Source organism: Syngnathus acus, chromosome 6 (genome assembly GCF_901709675.1).
Source record: "Syngnathus acus chromosome 6, fSynAcu1.2, whole genome shotgun sequence".
NCBI lineage: Eukaryota > Metazoa > Chordata > Actinopteri > Syngnathiformes > Syngnathidae > Syngnathus > Syngnathus acus.
This window is the reverse complement of record NC_051092.1, coordinates 1,975,980-1,990,997: the sequence shown is the minus strand read 5'-3', so window position 1 is coordinate 1,990,997 and position 15,018 is coordinate 1,975,980. Positions and strand designations below refer to the sequence as shown.

At 44.3% G+C, this 15,018-nt stretch overlaps 1 protein-coding gene and 1 non-coding gene across 2 annotated transcripts; both read left to right on the top strand.

Annotated features, from left to right (window-relative positions):
- The first annotated feature begins 396 nt into the window (after nucleotides 1-396).
- polr3b (polymerase (RNA) III (DNA directed) polypeptide B) lies at nucleotides 397-14,757 on the top strand. The gene is made up of 28 exons (XM_037254688.1): nucleotides 397-609; nucleotides 986-1,018; nucleotides 1,164-1,220; nucleotides 1,344-1,408; nucleotides 1,487-1,562; nucleotides 2,130-2,230; nucleotides 2,546-2,637; nucleotides 2,734-2,851; nucleotides 3,003-3,111; nucleotides 4,038-4,160; nucleotides 4,761-4,877; nucleotides 4,952-5,086; nucleotides 5,820-5,981; nucleotides 6,129-6,329; nucleotides 6,851-7,013; nucleotides 8,019-8,172; nucleotides 8,243-8,317; nucleotides 8,389-8,487; nucleotides 8,581-8,708; nucleotides 9,806-10,015; nucleotides 10,084-10,242; nucleotides 10,333-10,450; nucleotides 10,580-10,722; nucleotides 12,607-12,710; nucleotides 13,756-13,922; nucleotides 14,034-14,147; nucleotides 14,211-14,384; nucleotides 14,510-14,757. The coding sequence occupies exons 1-28, from the start codon at nucleotides 538-540 to the stop codon at nucleotides 14,634-14,636; spliced, it is 3,396 nt and encodes a 1,131-aa protein (XP_037110583.1). The 5' UTR covers nucleotides 397-537; the 3' UTR covers nucleotides 14,637-14,757.
- Nucleotides 1,867-1,938, top strand: trnap-agg. Its single transcript has one exon. It is a non-coding gene; the product is annotated as a tRNA-Pro (tRNA).
- Nucleotides 14,758-15,018: the final 261 nt, after the last annotated feature.

Here is a 15,018-nt window from a genome sequence, read left to right as displayed (position 1 = left end):
TATATGATCAATTATCAATACAAGTGTTTTGACATTCTATTTTACATCAAGGGAAGTATGCATGATCGTTTTTTTTAAAAAAAATATTTTACTAATATTGTGAACCTTAAAATGCCAGACTATTATTTGATAATAGTTTTAAATGTATTTCTTTGAACGTCCAATTTGTCAACTGTTCTTTGGATTCTGAGCCACACGGAGGTCTGACAGTGGAACACAAAATTAGCTGTAAAACTAAAAAGAACAATATTGACTTTTACTGTTGTATTTTTTTAGTCAGAGCAAAGTTTGAAGTTATCCAGTGAAATACGAAATGACGGTGTGTTATTTTCGAATTCTTTTTTCACATTTTTTTTTACCGGTATATAAAGCCATGGAACGCGTTCTATATTTCCCAACCTGTACGGAGGTATTACAGTGAGACACACAATCGGAGGCACACTGTAGCAACTTCCGACAGCAAATCAACACTAACAAAATGGTTAAGAATTTAACATAAACAGTAAGGACTTTTTTTTTTAAAGACTTGAAATCAGGATGGAGATGCTTGGGGGCGAGTTTTGTAGCATGTCCCAACAGGAACTGGCGGCTCCTGTCAACACTATCGAGGTAAGCCGACTGTGTTGTTGACACCACGAGTTGGTGGGATAGCGATGGGGTCTTTTTGTCTTAGGCAAATCTTGTCAAATCCTGTGATTAGTCCATTTAAGTCTCAAATGAAGTCATTTTATAAATGCGGTTTCACCTGAACTATTTTAAGTATTCATAGAGAAGACCAATAATAACCCAACTCTAATTTAGCACGTGTCAATCAAAACTTGTTACAAACTTCGAACTTTATCTTGTTTAGAAAAGAAAACAACAAAGTCCACGTCTTAGAACGCCGACATGTGACGAAAAAGCAAATATATGTCAAATATGAGAGTGTGTGTTTCACTATAGCCAACTTGTTTTATGTGGCGTTCACGTCTGTTAAATCCTGCAGGAAAAATGGAAGCTGTTGCCTGCATTCTTGAAGGTAAACACAAATTCCTACCCGTGTCTACTATTAATAAAAAAAAGATTTAAATGCATGTATATGCTCACCAAATAGCCATATTGCAACTTCTCCAAATCACAATAAGATGACACATTTAAAATAAATGAATTTATGTGTTTTTAAGGTAAAAGGCTTGGTGAAGCAGCACATCGACTCGTTCAACTATTTCATCAACGTGGAGGTAAAACCCAAGCTAGCCAGTATATTCGTGTGTGAGTGAAAATGTTTGTCCGTGTGTGTCTGTCCATCTGAGAATCTGATTTTTGACTTTGTGTGTGTGCAATTTCATCTCCCCACGCCACAGATAAAGAAAATCATGAGCGCTAATGAGAAGATAACAAGTGATGCAGATCCGATGTGGTACATCAAGTAAGTCACCTGATTGCAGAATGACTTCACATTCATTCATTCATCTGTGCTCCATTGAACATCGTTTTATTCTTGTAGGTACCTGAATATCTACATTGGCATGCCTGATGTAGAAGAGAGCTTCAACGTGACCCGGCCAGTCTCCCCTCATGAGGTGAGCCGATTACCTTATAACAGTTAACCCACAATCTACAAATATTGTATATTTTTGGATACTGTTCATTAAAAAGGCTGATATTTGTCGTGTTTATTCATTAGCGGTGACATTTTCTTTTAAGACGTGATATGAAGAGCAATATTGGACAACCCTGAGAAGAAAAATAAATGTGTTAATGCTCTTTGATGAAGCAACCTGCATTTTCAATGTATGGTCGGTAGGGGCGCTGTTGCTCAAAGTTAGGATGAAGTTCTGCCACATCACCACTTCTTGAAGACTTCTGTCTAGCTGTAGAACATGTGGCTCGTTGGTCTAGGGGTATGATTCTCGCTTAGGGTGCGAGAGGTCCCGGGTTCAAATCCCGGACGAGCCCACTCTTTTACTTTTTGGGGGTCATTAGCAACATTTACAGATATATTCAAGGGTATCTGGAAACCTGGCACTTTTTTTTTCTTGTTGTATGAAATAACATTTCATTTTGTTAGGTTGCACTGCCACGTTTTAACCAAATTTTCTGTATTTTTATGCAAGTCTTCCCGTTTTTTTTTCCTTTCTTTCCACAAGTGTCGTCTCCGAGACATGACCTACTCGGCACCCATCACTGTGGACATCGAGTACACGCGTGGCAGTCAGAGAATCATCCGCAATGCTCTGCCCATCGGAAGGTACTGCTAAAGTTTAGTAAGGGATGTCAAACTTGTTTTCAACATGGGGCCACGTTTTAGTTGTCGTTGTCTTCAGGGCAGCAGTTAGAAAGGAGTGTTGAAGTACCTCGGGAGATGTGATCGAAGGTGGCGTGGGGAAATCCTCTAATTTCTTTACATTTTTTTTGATTAGTTATTAATTGCAAATACATCATCGCAAATCTTTCATCCGCAGTTTGTCTCTGTCAGTAATGTCTTAATGGTTCAGCCTCAGAAAAGTCTGAAGAAATCCACTTTCAGCCAATTTGACTTCTTCTTTTGAATGTGATTTGTCAGGATGCCCATCATGCTGCGAAGCTCCAACTGTGTCCTCACAGGGAAATCACCCTTGGAATTCTCCAAACTCAATGAATGTCCTCTTGATCCAGGTATTTGGTCTCAATTGATTTTTTGGTTCTCAAATATGCCAGTGTTTATCCAGATCCAAGCCTTTTTTTTTTTTTTTTACAATTTTGGCAATGTAGGTGGCTATTTCATCGTAAAAGGTCAAGAGAAAGTCATTCTGATCCAGGAGCAGCTTTCCAAGAACAGGATCATTGTGGAGCAGGACAGGAAAGGTGCGGTGGGAGCCTCTGTTACCAGGTAGAGACAACCAGCAGAAAGTATCACGACACAGCAGCCTTGCATAAAACAGAAACAAAAATGTCTTCTTCAGCTTCAGGACAAGATTGATTTGTTGCAGCCGTTGTGTGACAGTTCTCTTCTTTATTCCCCCCCCCTCCAACTATTCCAGCTCCACCCATGAAAAGAAAAGTAGAACAAACATGATTGTAAAACAAGGACGATTCTACCTGAAGCACAACACGCTGACAGAGGACGCGCCCATCGCCATTATATTTAAGGTGCGTGTTGTGGGGCGTCCACCAGGGGGCGCTGCAAGTTTATATCATCATACCTTGTTTAGAATGCCACTTGGCGTCACCTTTCAAACAAGTAACTGTGTAAAGTGGAGTCAACATTTGACTGTATTTCAACTGAGTCCACGTTATGCAACAGAAGTTGGAAATGTATTCACATTTTGTGACTTGGGTTGAAACAAAGACTGGTAATAGTAGAACTACTGGTTCAAATCCTGCACTCACACAAAGTGAAAAAGTGACTTGAAAATATGACAAATATTTTTACTGTCACTTCCGTGAAATAAGACCTTTCTAGATTCGAACCCAAACCTTAAAACTGTGACATGCCAACCACCAACTTGCTACACTGCACCCTGTCTGACTTCATTCCGTGCAAATGTCAGTCAGCCAGCTGGCGTCATTATTAACTTCTTTGCCCGCCGAGAACAAATCTCACGTCGATCGTGAGCGTCGACTACCTTCCAAGCAGGGGTCGTTAGCTGTTAGCACGTTTGTGTGCTGGCTTTATTTGCATGTGCTTGTCTGGGACGCTTGCCTCGCAAATGGAGACGCTTCCACAAAACGCGTCCAAGTGCCGGACGAGCGAGTAGGTTCCCACAGACTTCCATTTCCATAAGCAAATGTCACAGACAACTCCTGTGACTCCTTGTCCGCTTATATACACACACACGCTCTCATTGTGTGAGTCTATGATGTCTACTGTGTGTTCACCTTCACACTGAGGTCTTGTCTACACAACTCCTTTTGTTTCATTTCCACGTAATTCTTATTAGTGTTTCCCATGTTTAAAAAAAGTGAAACATTCATTAATTTATTTGGCCTATCCAGAGGAGTTGGAATTGCCAAAATATCGTGGAGAAAATATGCTAATCATTGATTTACACACGTTGTGGGTGTCTTCCCCTCAGGGAATGGGTGTGGAGAGTGACCAGGAGATCGTACAGATGATTGGGACAGAGGAGCACGTCATGGCCAGCTTTGCCCCAAGCCTGGAGGAGTGTCAAAAAGCCCAAATCTTTACACAGACGCAGGTAGCTCATTCACTGTCATTGACCATTTTGAAATTATTGTCCAGGATACTATCATAATATATATCTATTTTTAGAGTTTTTAAAAGACAATAATGACAGCCTGACTTGAATGATATCAGAATAAGATGTCTTCTAAAGAGCAGGATGCCGCCTCTTGACAGGAGACCTTTGCCTTTCTTTGTCACATCCAGCCTGTTAAGTCATGTTTTTTTAACTCGTTTGGGTTTTTTGTCATTAAGACGAGCCGCCCGGTGCACTGATGAGGCGTCATTTGCGTCCTAGCAACTGGCGGCTGCTGCGCTCCCGTTTCTTCCTCCCTCATGTCTTTTCAGCGTGTTCACTGGGTCATTGTACGGTGCACAATGAGGCTTAAATCTATATCATTAAAGGCAGATAAGGCTAAGGAATGTACTTATCAGATTATGATGAGTAATCTGCCCCAGTACGTATTCTATGATCTACCAAGCGGCCAAGTCCGATTTTGTAGAATCGTGTCATAAAAGTGAAAAAGAACAACAACGCATGCAGTCTGATATATTCAAATCACAATCATAAAAATAAATAAAGTTGGTCAGAATTATTGTGCTGCCTTCTTTCCAGGCTTTGAAGTACCTTGGGAATAAAGTTCGCAGGCAGCGCATGTGGGGAGGTCCGAAGAAAACCAAAATGGAGGAGGCCAGGGAACTGCTGGCGTCGCTAATTCTCACTCATGTGCCGGTATGTGGAATAAACTAAATAGATGAGTTGGCTTGTTGATCAAATGTCATCCTTTTGTGTGTGTGTGTGTTCAGGTCAAAGAGTTTAACTTCCGAGCCAAGTGTATTTACCTGGCCGTGATGGTACGCAGGGTGATCCTGGCTCAAGGGGATAACAAGGTGGACGACAGAGATTACTATGGCAACAAACGTCTTGAGTTAGCGGGACAGGTATGAATTTTGACCAGTGTGATTTAAAAAAACAACAACAAAAAAAACACTTTCATTGTGTTTTATGCTTTTAAATATGTATTTAAAGAGCGGCATTACAAGCGAGCCCTTCCGCCCTCACCTATATTTCTTTTTAATAAGACTCATTATTTTTTCCCCCTCCGCTTTGTTTGTCTGTTTTGTTTATTTCACCCCCCCGCCAACCTCGCTCGCATTGCCGCCTGCCTTTGTCAGGCGGGAGATATGCGGTGGCACCAAACTCCCAAAGCTGTCGAACGGCGGGGATTTTTTCAGCGCGCTGACAATAGACGCGCTGCCTTGACTGGAGCGATTGAGCTAATCCGTGAGCCCCGGCTCTGATAATGTCATTATTGCTGCCTTAAGGCCTTTAATTTCCCCCCCCCCCCCCCCCCCCCCCCCCCCACCCCAACCTAGAACAGAAGGCGGGAGGGAGTCGTTTTTCAAAAGGGGCTTACGCCAACAATCTTCTCACAATTATGCTTCGCTGACATTCAACTAATTGGCCTGGCTGTGCAACGGAAGCTTAATTTCTTGATTAATTTCAAGTCTGTTTGTTGTGATGTTTGCGAAGGGAGGGAGACGGATGACTCGGATCCACTTTGCTGTTTTTTCTTGAATGCATTTCACTGTAAAAGCGCACTTCACACATAATGACGGTGTTTTAAGCAAAACCGACGGTCGCATACGGTGCTTTTCCCCCCCCCTCTTGCAGCTTCTGTCCCTGCTCTTTGAAGATTTGTTCAAAAAGTTCAATTCGGAGCTGAAGAAAATTGCCGACCAGATCATCCCCAAACAGAGGGCGGCGCAGTTTGATGTGGTCAAGCACATGAGACAGGACCAGATCACCAATGGCATGATCAACGCCATTTCTACCGTGAGTGCGTTTGTGTGTGTAGGCACCTGGGTAGAGTGCACATTTTGAAATCAAAAAAGTCAATTGAATGAGATTTAAAAAAGAAAATTCTGCGCCCTTCAGTCGGCTTGATTTTTGAACACTATTGAAATATTTTTCCTATCACAGGGCAACTGGTCACTGAAGAGATTCAAGATGGACCGTCAGGGTGTGACGCAAGTGTTGTCTCGCCTTTCCTACATTTCCGCTCTGGGCATGATGACCCGGATCTCCTCGCAATTCGAGAAGACTCGGAAAGTTAGCGGGCCTCGCTCCTTGCAGCCCTCGCAGTGGGGCATGCTGTGCCCGTCCGACACGCCCGAAGGAGAGGTGAGCCTGCTCATACTATTAATAGCATTTCAACGGAGAAAGAAAAATTGCTTTGATTTACAATTGGCACGTCATTGTTAGGGTAGTGTTCACTCTAACTTATTTTGCAAGAACCACACTGGAGACAAGTTAGTCGTTTCAGACACCTTCAGGCGGAGAGTTCACTCGTCGCTGTGCTTACAGCGATGGTCGAATGAAGTCTGACGTCAGGCCTCATCGGGTGCATATTTATTGAGAAGAAACACAGTGGGGTTGAAAGTGGGGGTGTGAGGACCCAGGATGGGGTGAAGACGCTCCCCTGCTGATCAAAGCATAGCAGGGGGCCTTTTACGACTTTGTGGAAACAAAGCAACTTTGATTGCTTCCTCTGCAGCTAGTCAATCAGGTGAAAATATCTTAGCACTTTGGTCTACTACTTTTGGTAAGGTACCAAGGTAAATTATTACAGGTTACATTCCAACATAATCATACGATGAAGATATTCTGCAAACCCTAACAGTCATGTCGTCCGTTTGTGGTAGGCCTGCGGGCTGGTGAAGAACTTGGCCCTGATGACTCACATCACCACCGACATGGAGGACGGTCCCATCATCAAGCTGGCCTTCAACCTGGGCGTGGAGGATGTCAATTTGCTGTGTGGAGAGGAGCTCTCCTACCCCAGCGTCTTTCTCGTCTTCCTCAACGGTAAAACCTTCACGCCATGAATTCAAATGAAATAATGTGCTTTGGCTCATTAAATGTTTAGATCACACTAAAGCAAACGCTAATCCTCCGTGTGAGTACATAGAGGGAAATGTTCATTTTTGCATTTGTGTCATTCATTTCACAGCAGCAGTTTACTGCGCTTTAATTACGCCATGTTTGTGTGGCCACTGATAACTGTCACATGAACGTTAGCTGCAGTCGTATTTAATTAGCTACAAGCAGCGCGTGCTCAAGTCCTTCAGAGTGTATTCGGCACACACACACACACACACACACACACACACACACACACACACACACAGTCTGTGTTCTCCACTGATTCACCTGCGTGATGTGATACAAAGAGAAAGAAGGTAAACTATCGCCTCCATAGTGAACCCGGCGCCAATTACAATGGACACAGCACCTAAAAGCTTTATAATCTCTTCCCACCGTGCAGAATTACTTTTAAAAAATAAATAAAGGACTGCGGGGAAGCTGGCGTATATGCAGCCGCTTTGCGTCCTGTAAATATGGTAATTATTCCTTATACTGCTGATACTCCGGTTTTAAAATGCATACAGTATAATTCTATCATTAGTTGACCACTTACTGTACCTTCCATAAATGTGTTTATTTTTATGCTTGTGAAGATGAAGCATTTTTTTAAGCAACAGTACAATATTCATATATTTTTGCCCTTATTTTACTGGAGAAAAGGTTTTTTTGGATTGGTATATAATGTTAACGTAATCCATTCAGTCCGCCATTTTCTGTCACGTCTTCATTAGCATAGTGGGTGTCCCAAAAACGACTGAAACAATCCAAAACTTGCATTCAAATATGGAGAAATTAAATCAGCTGTTCTGAAAAAGTTACTTTGTGTTCAGGGGTCATTCTCATATTCCACCCCAAAAGCCAAGATCCCAAATCTTTTGCGAGTGGTGTATTTGTAGATGACCTTCTCAATGGAATTTTGAAGTGATTCTCTGCCCTCATCCACAGGAAACATTCTCGGCGTCATTCGAGATCATCCCAAACTCGTCAGCACCTTCAGACTGATGCGCAGGGCGGGATTCATCAACGAGTTTGTGTCCATCTCTACCAATATGGCCGACCGCTGCGTGTACATCTCATCGGATGGAGGACGCCTCTGCAGGTTGGTGTGGTCACCCATCCAATTCACCCGGAAGTTGAGATCCCACTCTTCTCGTTTGTTCCCTTCGTAGACCGTACATTATCGTGAAAAAGGGTCAACCCATGGTGAAAAACAAACACATCGAAGATCTGTCGCAAGGCTACAGGTGACGCCAGCTACTTGTTCTTGAGATCCCAGCTTGGAAGGTGCTTGTCTGACACTTTTTTTTCCCTCCAGATCCTTTGAGGACTTCCTGCACGAAGGTCTGGTGGAGTACCTGGATGTCAATGAAGAGAACGACTGTCAAATCGCCCTTTACGAGCACATGATAGACAAGTGAGTGCTGGAGAAGAATTTCTTCTGGAATAACTTCCCATTCAATGATGGAATTCACCCCCAAAAAATGTATTTCAATTTTTTTCTCTGTAGAAAAACAACCCACTTGGAGATCGAGCCCTTTACGCTTTTGGGCGTGTGCGCCGGCCTCATTCCCTACCCCCATCACAACCAGTCGCCCAGGAACACATACCAGTGCGCTATGGGCAAGCAGGCCATGGGTAAGAGAGACAGTTTGGTCAGGAAGAAGATATCAATCCCTTCTCAAATATCCTCCCGAGAAATCCGAGCACAAGCCTCAAAACCGGGCATCTGTTTGATTGAGTGTTTTTCCCGTGTCTTGTGCATGCTTGCGTTGTGAGCGTATGCGCATGGACATCAAACATGGGGCGCTTGCGTAGGTTCTTCATTGTACCGTGTGTGTGCGGAGGCCCTTTCCCTGCCAGTCAGCCCGAGTGTCATTAGCAATTCATTGTGTCTGCTTTGGCCGTGCTCGGGGGGGGTCGGTGTGCTCAGCTGCGAAAGAGCACCGAGTGCGCACCCGCGGCTCCTTGGTAACCACAACTTCCCCAAACGGCCCCGCTACCGCTAACATTTGTAAGCCCCGCTGCAACTCTTTAGCCCCCCTCCACATCTTCACACAGACTGAAACTATATTTGGCCCAATATCCTCTGCCCTGCGCTGTTTTGTGTGGACAAATCTATACATGTGCAAATCTGCTTGTGCCCATTATCGTTGGCTTTGCGCTTGTAGCCCGATTGTCAAGTAATAGCATGTGACAAATGTCAAAGACTCCCAGGGAGGCCATTAATTATGCCATAACTCAGCCAGTTCCGCCTCACTGGCGGAGTAAAACACCACCACACACAAAAAAAAAAAAAAAAAAAGTTCGCCATTTGGAGTTAACTGAAACGGCCATGAAAGTAGATGAGATGATTCAAAATTTAGATTCTAACTGTGATGTAAATCCACAATTTGGACAGTGTGAAAAATGTATTGTTTAAAAAAAAAAAAAAAAAAAAAATTGGTGTTGCTTATCCTCATATTTGAAAAGTCAGACAGCTTAATGCTAGCACATAATTGGAAATGCTTTCGATGGGCTAAAAGAAGTTAGCATAAATGTTTCAGTAATTCCAAAGCTTTTGCATACATAAAATGGCAACACACTCACAGACATCTCGTTTCTTTGCTCTGGAGCTTAGTTGGCTTCTTCTTTTCGCTGTTAATTACTCTGCTCAATCTCACAACAACCCAGAAAGAAATCAAATCAATGCTTCTTTTAGGTTGGCAATAAAAAGTGAGCATTCTTGTCTCTAGGCACGATCGGCTACAACCAGAGAAACCGCATCGACACGTTGATGTACCTGCTGGCGTACCCACAGAAGCCCATGGTCAAAACCAAAACCATCGAGCTGATCGACTTCGAGAAGCTGCCGGCCGGACAGAACGCTACCGTGGCCGTGATGAGCTACAGTGGCTACGACATTGAGGACGCGCTGGTCCTCAACAAAGCATCCCTGGACAGAGGTGAGGGACACTTGGGAACATCTACAATTCGGCGTGGACTTGTTTTTAAACACGGATTCCCCTTACAGGCTTCGGTCGTTGTCTGGTGTACAGAAACGCAAAGTGCACGCTGCGGCGTTACACCAACCAAACGTTCGACAAGGTGTTGGGCCCCATGCTTGACGCCGCCACCAAAAAGCCCATCTGGAGGCACAACATTTTGGACGCTGATGGGATCTGCTCCCCTGGTGAGTCGCTGAAGATCCAGTTGTTATAGTCTTGTTGTGTTTACACTTGGCCAGTACTTTTCAATCCTTTGTTCCTATGTGGTGCTGCAGGTGAGCGAGTGGAGAACAAGCAGGTGTTGGTAAACAAATCCATGCCGACCCTCACTCAGACACCACTGGAGGGCAGCACACAGCCAGGCCAGCCTCAGTACCGAGAAGTGCCCATCAGGTGAGTGTCCATCCATTTGCTTTTCTTCTTCAGGAACCGGAGCATCTCCCGGCTGACTTCAGGCAAAAGACAATGTTCCTTTATTTATTTTTTTTGCTATGAATAATAAGTTGCCCTCTCGCTCGGCAGCTACAAGGGCTCCACAGACTCGTACATTGAGAAGGTGATGATCTCGTCCAATGCCGAAGACGCCTTCCTCATTAAGATTCTGCTCAGGCAGACCAGGAGGCCCGAGATCGGTGACAAGTTCAGCAGTCGGCACGGACAGAAAGGTGAGCGAGTGAAACCTGTTGCACTAGGTTGTCCGGGGTCCCTTCCTCCCTCCTGCGTGTGTCCTCATCCATCACGAGCTCTTTTCAATTAATTGGCTCTTTGTCCCGTGCCAGACTATGCAAATTTATTACACCCCAGCAGTATTCTGGCCTAAAAAAAAGTGTTTACAACCTTCATTGTTGGCCGGAACCTCCCCTATAGAGGTGCCCCTATGATGTTTTAATCAAAAAAAGCTAACTGGCGCCGTGCATAATTTACTCTCTTCATTAAGGCGGTGGCCACAGGGCGGTCAGCTCGGGACGGGACAATGTCTCCTGTCTCGCATCGTGACGGAGAGCGCGGGGTCGCCGGAGGGTTAGTCCGGGTGGGGGGAGTTTGTCGAGGTGTTCGCTTACTGTCGAGAAAATGCTTAGCAGCACAAAACTAGCTTGAAGTCAAGGACCCGTTACGTTTTGATGGAGGGATGAGTTTTCACGTTTAATTTAATTTCTTAGTGAATTTAAAGCAAGGGCTGGCTGATAATGGCCTAGGGGTAAAAACATTTTTTTTTAATTATTATTAACAAAAAAAATCTTCATTTGGAGACAAAGTAAGAAAACAACATTATTCAAAGCAAGTTTAGCTTTTTTTTTTTCAAACTCTCTTGACGCCAAACAAACTTTGTTGAATTTCATACCCCTTTCATCTCAATGAACATTTTTGACTGTTCAACAATTTACCATCACATCACCCTGGCAAAATATTTGAAGTTTGGACCCACTAATTCTGATCGAAAGTTTCTCAAATTTGGATAAAGTTATCACACTAAAATTGCGAACTAAACTATCCCGTTTTTGTTTTTAGAAAGTGAATGTGAGCGTCCTCCAGCGTCTCATGACTGGTCCTATAAGTCTCGGTCAGCAGAGCAGAATAAGTTAATTATTTACCGGTCACACACACACACACACACAGCTGTAGGTTGTGTGTATGTGGATGCACTGAGAAGGAAGGGGGGGGTCCATTGTGCAAGCCGCCAGCATGGAGCTGTAAGCGCTGTGATGGAGGGCGCTGGACCCTCGCTGTTGTCTCGCCTTTCTCTGCTGATTTCATGCCTCTTTTATCATCCACTTTCACACAAAACAAACAACACCGAGCACGTCTGCCATGGGAACCGCTGCCCGCTCCTCGCCGCTCACCTTCGCCACTATTTTACCCCACTTTCTGTATTTATTTTTTTTTCTTCCACACGTTTACTCCCCCCCCGCTTCACTCCTTTGACGACGTTGGCCATCCTCCCGCTCCCATTCAGCCCGCAGCTTCCTGCTGCTGGACGACTTTCCAGTAAAACGCGCCACTTGTTGCCGGTCAACATCCTGTCGCAACATCCTGCCCGACATTAGCAGTCAGTGTTGTGGACCAGGCGGACCAAAAAGGGATTTATCTTTTTTTAAACGCACGTGCAGAGCTTTCAATATCTCCTCTCCCAACGTTCCTCCATGTGTAATCCCGCTCTCACTGTCGAGTTTAAGCACCTTTTCTCCATTTCCTGCTCTGCTTCTCTTTCTGTGTGCCCTATTTTTTTTTCTTCATTTGCAAATGGGCCTAAAATCTGTTTGTCCTGGCCAGGCAAGAGTACCGTGGGTCCCCCCCCCCCCCCCCTGCGCAAACATTTGCACTCCCACTTAAATTCTCGGCTACGGGGATGCTTGACGAATCATAAAGGCGAGCCCGTCTGTCCACATGAGAGCGGAAATGATCCGGCAGAAGTTCGCAACAAGGAAAAGAGGAATGGAACTCCTACGATAGATAAATAAATACAAAAAAAAAGTCTGGCAAACAGTAAAGAAAATTGTAAATAGATAGAAATCTGTCATGATGATACTTAATACATTTGTACATTTTAGGTGTCTGCGGCCTCATCGTCCCACAAGAGGACATGCCTTTCTGTGACACGGGTATTTGTCCCGACATCATCATGAACCCGCATGGCTTTCCTTCTCGAATGACGGTATTTTATTTTCAGCATCTATCAGTCCTATTGGGAATCCTCAGTTGATTCAGTTTTGAAGTTACGAAAGGAAATGTGAATGATATTTACAAGTTAGTTATGACCTAACTAACCGCGTTAGCATAGGTGAAGTGTTTAATTGAAATTATACACACGTCATTTTCTATTTGTGTGTCTGTTTGTGAACAAATATGCAAAAAAATGCACATGGTTGGGAAAACCCCTTTACTGGGGCACTCGTGACTCAAGGAATCACTGTACTTGAATTTGAGATAAAAGATAAAAAAATAAATTAAATTGTCATCAAATGTTTTGACATAAAACACACGTTCAATTTGTGAGGGATTTTTTTTTTTTTTTTTTTTAAATTCAAAGCTAAATGTGTGTGTATCCCATTAGGGTTACAAAAGCCTCATTATCCCCTCCTGAGGTTATCATTGTCTCCCAGAGCTCTCGTTCTTTTGACTCGACGACAGTTTGACTGCGCCGCACAAACAGATAGCCGTTGCCGCGGCGACGGACGCCAGCCGAATGTTGCAAGTTTTATCAAACGCTTACAGAAGACGTTTGCAGCGTCTCCGCCAGTAAAATCAGCAGTGATCTTTACTGCTCAAGTCGCCGGTGCCAGCGCCGTTGCTAACCACCCCCGTCGCTATGGCAAGCGCTCGGCAATGTTTGGCTGCGGAGGACATCGCCCGAGGAGAGTAGGTGTTGGCCTTTTATGTGCCGGGGTCAAGGGTTGTGTGGGGGCAACCTTAGCGAAATTGCAGAAATCAGTCATCCTCACGCTGGGGCTACACGTGTTACCTCATGCACTCATTGTGCCCTGAGAGATCAGCAGGTGTGCTTTGGGAAATTACCCAATTAACTCGTCCCCAAAATGTTTTATTTGCCAAAATATCTATGATCGACACACTCCTGATATAGCGTGAAAAGAAATCGGTAATTGATGCCCTCTCCCAAAAATGTTTACGATTGACGATAGATTGAGAACATCGGAATATTGATAATAAAAGTGACACACCACTCAAATCTTTCGTGTCAGATGGGGAAGCTCATCGAGCTGCTGGCCGGCAAGGCGGGAGTTCTGGACGGGCGCTTCCATTATGGGACGGTCTTCGGGGGCAGCAAAGTGAAGGATGTGTGCGAGGACCTGGTCCGCTATGGATACAACTACCAGGGGAAGGACTATGTCACCTCGGGCATCACTGGGTAAACAGAACATCACATCACGTTTTGAATTGAAATTTTTATTTGATTTTTGCAGTTGTACAATTGTAGTGTCAATCATTGCATTGATTTTTTTTTTTTGTATCCCCTCAGTGAGCCACTGGAGGCGTACATCTACTTTGGACCCGTTTATTACCAAAAACTGAAGCACATGGTTTTGGACAAAATGCACGGGCGAGCACGTGGTCCCCGAGCCGTTCTTACAAGGTAAGTTTGACCTCCATGCGACAAAGAACACATTTGAATTTTCCTCCCTTACCGCGTCGTAAGGCAACCGACGGAGGGTCGATCCAGAGACGGAGGTTTGCGTCTGGGCGAGATGGAGCGCGATTGTCTGATCGGTTACGGCGCTAGCATGTTGCTGCTAGAACGCCTCATGATCTCCAGTGACGCCTTCGATGTGGACGTTTGTGGACAGTGTGGCCTTCTGGGGTACTCTAGCTGGTAAGACGCAGACGAAGCCGCCATTTTGGGCACATTCTAAGGCCGTCCCTTTGTATAAAGTGAGCCACAGGTTGGTACGGTCTTACTGTTTGCCTCCCCCATCCTCACCCTCACCTCCCACACAGGTGTCACTACTGCAAGTCATCGTGTCACGTGTCGTCGCTGCACATCCCCTACGCTTGCAAGCTGCTCTTCCAGGAACTGCAGTCCATGAACATCATCCCCCGACTCAAGTTGTCACGCTACGAGTGACGGCCCCCGGGAAACAGGCAAAAAGCTGAACTTTTTTTTTTTCCCCTCACAATTTTTTTTATGTTCTGATCATCATGGTGTGTGTAAATAATAAACACTTGACATTGTTTCTCGCGCGCAACTCTTGCCGTAGCTCATTTCACCTGAATGTTGACATAACTTTGTAGGAACTCTGTCAAATCTAAAGAGACATACTTGAACAAATTTGGAGAAATAACAAATCAGCAAATTTAAACAGATTTATATTCGGTGTACATTTCTTTAAATAACAATTTGATGGGGTGCGATACCACTCAAGGATGCAACGATGTTAAAATGTAAGATTTGATTCAACTCAAAACTGATTTTCAATTTTGTATTGGCTTTTTGATAACATCCCAAC

What these genes read in the sequence shown, in the direction of transcription:
- polr3b (XM_037254688.1), top strand. Translation starts at nt 538, where the DNA reads ATGGAGATGCTTGGGGGCGAGTTTTGTAGCATGTCCCAACAGGAACTG. An exon ending in TGATCAACGCCATTTCTACC is followed by an intron (nt 5,982 to 6,128) that starts GTGAGTGCGTTT and finishes TTCCTATCACAG; the next exon opens with GGCAACTGGTCACTGAAGAG. An exon ending in GATCTGTCGCAAGGCTACAG is followed by an intron (nt 8,318 to 8,388) that starts GTGACGCCAGCT and finishes TTTTCCCTCCAG; the next exon opens with ATCCTTTGAGGACTTCCTGC.